Raw genomic sequence first — 9,109 nt, forward strand, 5'->3', positions numbered from 1 at the left:
ATATGTGTGACGTCTTTTAATACTAAAAAAAAGTAAAAAAAAAAAAAAAAAAAAAAAAAAAAAAATTCAAATACAAAAACAGTTCCTGCCCTGTCCTGTCATTGTATATTCATTAATTTTCGTAGAAATAAAAAAATAGAAATAGTGATTCTTTTTTTTAAAAAGAGTTATATTTATTGACCCTGGATAATGGGGCCCATTATAGCCTCCCGGGTCCCCACCACCACCGCACAACTGCTATAAAGTAAAACCGAAGTCTAAACCCCGCCGCGGAAAAAATATCCCCAAGCAGTTATTCTCTCAGCGAACCAAGGCGAAATCCGTAATTCACATCCACATCCCAAAATCCAGAGAGAGAGAGAGAGAGATAAACGAGGTATCTTTAGAGAGAGAGAGAGAGAGGTGTGAGGGCCGAGGAGGACTCGACCCGTGGAGGCTCGCTTTGAGCGATGCGTGGAAGAAAGGAAATCAGGGAGCGACAAACAACAATGTCATCTCTCGCCGATCTCCATCTTTACCTCTTCAAAACCCTACTCTTCTCTCTCTAACCTTTTCCTAAACCACCTCTCTCTCTCTGACAAGAACATCGAACCGAACGGTCGCTCTTCTTACAGGTCCGATTATTTCTCTTGCATTGTTTTCATTTTTCACCTACGTACATTCTTCGATTTCCAGGTTTTTTTTTCCGCGCCAAAATTTTGCGATGTGTGCGTATATTGAATATTGATTGATCGGTGTGATGTTGAATCCGTACAGAGATGGCGGAGGTTGCTGCGAAATTGCTGTACATAGTGGTCGTGGAAGAGGAACACAAGAGAGAGAAAGGGAAAGAGTCGTTTCGATACACGCGCTCTGTTCTTCAGAGCACTCTTCAGCTCATGGGATGTAAAGCCAGACATGCATTCAAGGTTTTTTTTTTTTTTTTTTTTCTTTCCGATTTAATTTGATTGACTGATTTGCGTATCAACGAAATCGGAGCCGGTTCGGATTTTGATTCTCCTTTCTAATTGCAGTTTTGGTTTAATTATTTTTAAATTTTCAGATCTGGATTTGCATGCAGAAAATGCTTTTTGAATTTCACTGTTGAAAGTTCTAATTGTCGCGTAGTTTTCTTGAATGTCTAACCTGAGTTAGAATTTTTTCTGTATTTTATTTTAACCGCGAGAGCCAAGACTGGTCAACAAAGGCTCGTAATTTCTATAATTGCTTTATGTCCGTGATTTATTTAGTTACGTTTTTTATGTTTATCTGAGGCAGCTCTTGACTGAATCACCTAGTGAAATGTCGCTCTCACGGAATCGTGTCGTGACTTCTTCAAGTTGACTTATTCTATTCCTTGTCTTTTTAGACAATTTCAACTCGAATGGAATTTTTTTCTATTGGTGTCTTGATCTGAGGAAATGAACCTTGTATAAATTATGCTTTGTTTAGTGTTACATTTCAGAGGAAGTTTATATGTTTCATTGATTTAGTGACTAGAGAAAGTTATAGATTTCGCTGTGAAATTAAAGTCATTATTGCCAGTATGAAATTTCTCAGACACTGAAATTGGTCGGTTCAACTATGAATGCATTCTTACATTTTTCGGATATGCTAAACTCGTCCTTCTGATCATTGACAAGTTCTAGGACGGTAGAACTTTTACTGATGAATAAAATACTAAACTACATTTTGCGGACAGATTAGCCAGAGAGTATTTGAGCTAATAAAGAGTGAAACTTCTGCTGATGGCAAAGATAAATCAGAGGCTTCAATCGGAGGATCGAAAAAGGAAGATGACTTTGGTGCAGCAACTTGTTTGGATAAAACAGAGGCTGCTAGGAGTGTCCCGTTTGAGTTGTACAAAAGACGCACAACGGTTTTCGTTATGAGAGAAACCTTCTTTGATATTGTTTGCAATGCTTTGGCTGAGTACAAGTATGTTGGTCCCAACCAGAGGGCTGACCTAGTTTTGGCATGCAGGTAAACATGAGATTACGGCAAATTCAAAGCTGATAAAAAAGTCGATGCCTTTTACTGTGTTTATGCGTTATTTCTAACATTCTATTGTATTTTGTCATTGCAGAATTCGGGAAAGGAAGGAATCTATTACCATCTTGCTGTGTGGCACTAGTGGCTGTGGCAAATCTACTTTGTCCGCATTGCTGGTATTTAATTTCACTTATGCATGGGGTTTGTCATGTTCTTGTAAGGACTTGTATAATCTCATGTGAATTCCAGTGCATAAGTACGTGTTTTTTCCAGTTCAGTTTTATTACATAGTATTAGGTCGGATGGTTCATCAGTGTATGTGATTCGCTATGTCTCAACTATGCCTTATTTCTCTTTGCAGGGTAGCAGGTTGGGAATAACTACTGTGATATCAACAGATTCCATTCGGCACATGATGAGAAGTTTTGTAGACGAGAAAGAAAATCCTCTGCTATGGTCTTCAACTTATCATGCAGGGGAGTTCTTGGATCCGGTGGCCGTTGCAGAAGCAAAGGCTAACAGGAAAGCTATAAAAATGGCCGGTGCATCACGTTCCATTCCTAAAGAGGAATTAGCTGATGGGTCAACAGCCAGGACATCCGATACAAAGAAATCGGATGGTGGTTCTTGTGCTACTGAACTGCTCAGTCCAAAGAAAATGGCTATCGAAGGCTTCAAGGCGCAGAGTGAGATGGTAATTGACAGCCTTGATCGGCTAATTACATCATGGGAAGAGAGGAACGAGTCGGTAGTTGTCGAGGGTGTTCACTTGAGCCTTAATTTTGTTGTAAGTGAACGAATACCTATATGCCCTTGTTCCTCTTCTTTTTATGCTCTGTGAAACATTAATTTGGATGACTAATCTTTGATATGCAGATGGGGCTAATGAAGAAACACCCTTCAATCATACCATTCATGGTATACATCGCGAACGAGGAAAAACACTTGGAAAGATTTGCTGTCCGTGCAAAGTACATGACATTGGATCCAGCCAAAAACAAATATGTAAAATATATACGTAACATCCGATCAATTCAGGAATATCTATGCAAACGGGCCGACAAACATCTCGTCCCGAAAATTAACAACACTAACGTTGATAAGAGCGTAGCGGCTATTCACGCCACGGTGTTCAGCTGCCTCCGGAGGCGCGAGGCCGGGGAACCTCTTTACGATCCGACGACAAACACGGTCTCACTCGTAGACGATGAATATCGGAACCAATGCGCGGCCAACTCTTTGAGTTCCAAGGGAATGTTTCAGCTGATTCAGAGGCAGGGCTCGTCTAGGCATCTCGTGACCCTCGTCAATACCGACGGCTCTGTGGCCAAGGCCTGGCCTATCGAAGCTGTTGATGTGAATGGGAAGGCTCTGTTGAACAACGGAGAACCTATCTCTAAGGCAGAGCAAGTCAATCTTCAGTTTGGGCTTTACGGGATCAGCGCTTGGCCCAGCGACGGGGGAACCAGTCGCGCCGGGAGTGTCGACGAATCGAGGGCGGATGGGATCGAGACTGGCAGTAAATATTATTCTTCTTGCTGTAGCTCTCCAAGGATGTCTGAAGGCCATTCGAAAGAGGTATAAAAACTCTCTTTAAATTGCTCAAGGCCAATTAATTAATCACCTCTCTCTCTAGTTGTGACTTTGATGATTTTCTTTCTCCTTTAGCTAAAGGCGGAACATTTGGTGGACGGCAGCGATGAAGAGGTCGATGACGAGCAGCCCGAGGCAGGCAGTGACGACGACTTGAGCGACGATGACGGTGACAAGAACCTTGATGAAGAGGTATATAACACTTGATATAGCGTTAAAATGTCTTTTTTTTACGGTCTTAATGCTGTTCTACAGGTGGGGTCGGTGGACGAGGAGTCTACAAAATCAGACGAAGAGTACGATGATCTGGCAATGCAGGACGGGGTGGAGAACGGGTATTGGTCCGGAGACGAAGAAGAAGCCAAAGACACCGTCGCCCTCGTTTCGGAGGGCCAATCGAGCCGTATTCAACGGGACAAGAATCGTCGGAACAGAGATCAGTTTGCCCGCACCAAAAGCGCCTCTGTAACCGAACAGTTATGTGCTAACTCGTCTCTGCTGAGCGACATGGCCGAAACAGCAAGACTGCCATCTCCGGGCTCTGGGAGCGTCAGACCCAGAAGACGCTCACTCAGCATTCCGGCTCTAGGAAAGCACGGCTCGATAATAACCGAAGCCATACTCTCCGGGGCGTCTCGAGAGCCGGGGCTGGCCTGATAACAGTTTTGTTAGTGGTCATGTGGTTTGGGCCTCATGGGAGCTTTGTACTTTTATTGCTCCCTTTGTTGTAAAGGTGTTTCAAATAATATATTTGCATGAAAGTGAAAAAAAGAAAAGATTTTTTTTTTTTGAAGATGGCCTTAATAGAAAAAAGAGTCATTAGGTTCTGTTTCTTCACACCTTTTCTGCTCTGATCTTTTCACGTTGACCTTCGAATTCTCGGTTCAACTAGCCCTCTTATGAACGACGAACCCTTTCCTCTTATCAAAACCTAGTCGATTGAAATAAAGCTTAATCATGGGCAATGAATAAGTTAGTCTTGAAACGCCGATGCATTTTCTGGCGAAGTCGTTTTCTGTCCGATGCGGTTCAAGTCCGGGTTCCGGGTAAGGGTGGCTTTTTCAGGCATGCCCTCATTCATTTGTGAGTCCTAATTTGAAGTATATTGGATCAGAAAGCATAGTATTGGGAGAGTCCTAATAAAATTTGTCTTGGGATATAGCGTACAGTTCTTCAATTTTCAATTTTCTGGCTTCGTCCCTGCTATCATGGCCATGTAAGGTTTCTTATCGCGCTCATACCTATCAAATCAAGAGTAGCGTTAGTGCATGAAATTGGCTTATAATTGAGATTCAACCCCTCTCTTACCATCCTTTTCATGTACTGTTGTAGATAATAGCAAATTAAACTATAGCCTATTCTTAAACAACTAGCATTGCAAGCGATCCACGCTTGCAGTGTCGCACGAGTGTGTCTTGCCGATCATCATGAATGGTCTGGCAAGAATCGGCCGTCGACGAAGGTCAGTAATGGTTGATGTTAAAGTGGTGCGTTGATTAATATTGAGGTGTGTTTCACAAGTGTGCACATCGGCAACGGTTACCATTGTCCACCGTGGTCATGGTTGGTGGAAAATTTGAACTTGGAGTCCGAGATTTTCTACCTCTTCGAGAGTTACGTGTTGAGGGAGGTTTGTAATTGTTACATCAATACCTTGATAAGTGTTTGCAATTGCGAACCAATCAATCAACAGATTCAAATTCTAAACGTCGAGATATCAACAAATTCGATCACATAGTTTAAGACTTTAAGTAGTTTTACAAAAAATAAAATCAATTTAAGAAGAGATCATGAAATTAGAGACAATGGGAAAACATATATGTCGAAAATTGAAGGAAAAAAATAAAAAGAAGTAGAGAGAAAATCATTAATCTTGATGAAAAAATTGGTATTTGTACAAATTTTTATTGTTGTAACTATTTGTTTTCAACAGCTATTACACTCTTATAATTTTATTTTCTTTGAACAAATTAATGTTAATCTTTTTAATTAATATTGATCAATTTTTATCAACGAAAATTTAATCGAAGAAAACTAACGTACGTAACTGGAATGTACACCATTGGTCACTAGCTAGGATGCACGGTGATATAATAACCATTCTTAATAACAAATGTACTTTCAAATGTTCAATGCATAGACTTTCGATGCATACTATATATGTTTAAAAAAATATATCCCCCATATGCAAAAAATGATGGCAATGTCTCTTGACTTGACTATCTGATCATCTCGTCGTCTTTCACAGTGTTCTAGTCTCTGTCTAGTCTTTTCTTTTTCACCTTTTGCCCATGAAATATACTTTTGATTTTCCCTTTCTGGGTAAGGTCTAAGGATTGTGAAATGAAGATAAATCAGTCTTTGAACATGACAATATTTTGAGGAGTACCGAGTCTTTTTCATGTTCTTCTTTCTGTAAATATGAAAACACGTAATTCCTTAATGAATAATGGTCATGATCTTAATTCTACTAAGTTAGGAAACCTGATCTACTTAGAGCCATATTATCACATATATACTATACATTAGAAGTATTTGTCCAAGATAAAGCTCATATATTTATGGCAAAATTATACGTCTTGATCGCCTCTTAAAAAAATTGACCATACTTTGTTGTATTGTAAGTATGCAATTAATTACGAGAATAACGTTTGGTGGATATATATATATATATATATATATATATATATATATATATATATATATATATATATATATACTGAATGAATATGCTTGTAATAGTATGTGACATTGCAATATTTTTTATAAACCATTTTGCCCACAGTTACAAAAAGAAATCTACAGTAAAAGAGAACTAGATACCACTGTAATATCACTAATTTATTATTATGGCTTATTTATCTTCTTTATACGATTAAATCAACTTCAATCTAGAGATAGCAAACTGGGGATATTAGATAGAGTTTCTGGATCAAATTCTGTGCAGCTGTTAGATATGTTTGAATCTGGACGACATAATGCCTTTTATTGCATAATTTGCAATTTCAACGTCGATTAATTTTAAAGTTTCAGCACTTCGACCGGCTTATGATGAACCGAGTGTCGCTAAAAATTAAGTCCTTCAGTTCGTATATATAATCACACCTAAACACATTAGTGATCATTATTATTTGCAGCCATATATAAACACGTACGTACGATTTCTCAAGAGTAGATCAGTTAGTATTTAATAATATTATATATATGTACGTTCAACTTAGTTACTTTCTCAACTACACTATGACTGAATTGCCTTATTTATTGCTGTAAAGAAAGGATGAGAAATATCAGACCTTATGCTAAGATGAATCAATACATCAGTAAGCTGTACTACGTACGTTAAATATCTTCCGATATCCACTAATATTTCAACACGCATAGAGATAATGATGAATGATCGTATACATGTTGTGGACAAAATAAGTGAACAACCAGTAGTGACAGGGATAATAAATTGTACGAATTTCTCAGTCTTTGATAACCTGCATTCTGCTCAAATACAGTGATTGAAATGGAAATATATACATACATACGCATATATATACCCATATGGAGTTTGTATAAAGAATTTTGCCTCAGATTTATCTTCTGTACAAGGGGTTACATAAATGAACAACATCTAACTATAGAACCAAAGATAAATTGAAACAGAACAGAACTATATATAATCTTTTTGTGATCGGTCGGTTTGGAGAATTTAGTTGGATTGTGCTGTATGAAGAGATCTTGTGCATTGGGGACCCAAGATTGATGATCCTTCACTTGCATGTCTGTCACTCTTGTACCCACTTGGCTTTTTATTGGAGAACTTATTATGTATATATGCAAAAAAAAAAAAAAAAAATACGTCAAGCGACTTTATTATATAAGAGTAGAAATGGCAAAGTAGTTTATTTCTTTTAGTAGTCATGGTCTATTCTATATTACTAATAATATACCAAACGGATCTTATTTAGATACAGTACACACAGATATGGTAAAGACTAAAGAGATGATCTAAAGGGGATATAATTAAGTGAATATATAACCTAGCAGGGACGATATATATATATATGGCTTTTGGATAGCGATGGAGGCACACAAGCATCCAAATTATGTACCGGTGAATTATCACTATCACAAAGCAATAAAGAGTACACATTAATTTTGAAAAGGAAAAAAAAATGTTGTTTTTGTGAAGACTTTTTCAAACTTCTGGGTCATCATACTATTAAAGAGGTTGAAATAACATAGATGGTATATGAGACAGAGAGAGAGAGAGGATGTCAAGTGTCCAATAAGTTGGAAGGTGATGTTTCTTTGTGGTTGGTTGGTCCATCGTAAGAGTGATGTGTCACTTATGACTAACTGTAACATTGCCTCAATTTCCACATAGACAGCAGTATATAAATAAATTAATATATCTATATAAATTAGATAAATATTAGTGACAATTGTCTTACTTATCCCTTATCATGTATACTTCTGTCCGGAAGAGAAACAAAAAAGTTCCGATTTTCAATGATCTACTTGATTCAAACATACTGGCAAAACCACTTCCAAGATTGTCCACATAAAATAATCAATATTTATTTGAACTACTTGTATATGTGAAGACAAAAAGCTGTGGGAATGAAGCAAAAAAAAAAAAAAAAAAAAAAAAAATTTACAAACGTCGGTCTAATCAAACGGTTCAAACCCCATAAAATACACCAAGAAATATCATCATTTACTCTTTGCTTCCTACAGAATAAAACTAGGAGAGAGAGCGATAGATATAGAGAGTGACTGAGCAGTGTAGATTAGTTACAAAATATTACAGATTGACAAGAGGATTGTTGGCAAGCACTCTGCCTTCTAACTAGAGTTGAGTTCGAGTCACCTAAAAAATAAACAAATCATCGAAAAGAAACAGTTTAATAATATTGATATTTGATACTCATTTTGCAAAAACAATTTTTCCCCCTTTCATCTCTTACCATACATGATATGTAAAGATCATTCTCTTTCCTGGAATTTAGAGAAACTTGCAAAATTTTATCTAATTCACAAAATTCAGCATAATCTCATATAATATATATGTACACTTAGTTAAATCCGGGAAAAAATATCAGCAACAAAGAAAAATAGAAAAAGAAAGCGTACCTGAAAAGTTGGGAATCAAGATGCTAGAGAGATTACAAATAGAGTCCCTTACAAATACATAAGCTTTTGGATCGAAATCCAAAAGTTTATCGAACATAACAATATTATATCTCATCAAGTCGTAATGAATTTCCGATGCAGCATCATCAAGATTCTCAGTTGCCAAACCTAAAAGAATTTGCATGTGAATCTTGATGATGCTACGCCAGAAAATAACGACTGCCAATCGAGAATTTTCAAGTCTCTATGTAGAAGTATGTAGTATATATAGAGAGAATATGAAGGAAAGAAATTATATATGTTTGACTAGTTGTATAACATCGGAGCTCGGAGAAAAATAGAAGGTTTTTTTTTTTTTGAGGAAAAAATAAAAAGAAGGTTTGATGGGCTGATAAAACGAAAAGTGCTAAGCACCCATACT

General features: G+C 37.3%; 1 protein-coding gene across 1 annotated transcript; it reads left to right on the plus strand.

Annotated features, from left to right (window-relative positions):
* Nucleotides 1–272: 272 nt before the first annotated feature.
* LOC149382142 (P-loop containing nucleoside triphosphate hydrolases superfamily protein) lies at nucleotides 273–4,352 on the plus strand. Its single transcript, XM_089600829.1, has 8 exons — nucleotides 273–614; nucleotides 757–908; nucleotides 1,682–1,962; nucleotides 2,066–2,147; nucleotides 2,333–2,758; nucleotides 2,848–3,549; nucleotides 3,640–3,756; nucleotides 3,820–4,352. Exons 2-8 carry the CDS (start codon nucleotides 759–761, stop codon nucleotides 4,219–4,221), a joined length of 2,160 nt encoding a protein of 719 aa, XP_089456955.1. The 5' UTR covers nucleotides 273–614; nucleotides 757–758; the 3' UTR covers nucleotides 4,222–4,352.
* Nucleotides 4,353–9,109: the final 4,757 nt, after the last annotated feature.

This window comes from Urtica dioica, chromosome 11 (genome assembly GCF_054948205.1).
Source record: "Urtica dioica subsp. dioica isolate 48M chromosome 11, U.dioica_male_clone48M_v1_H2, whole genome shotgun sequence".
Lineage (NCBI taxonomy): Eukaryota > Viridiplantae > Streptophyta > Magnoliopsida > Rosales > Urticaceae > Urtica > Urtica dioica.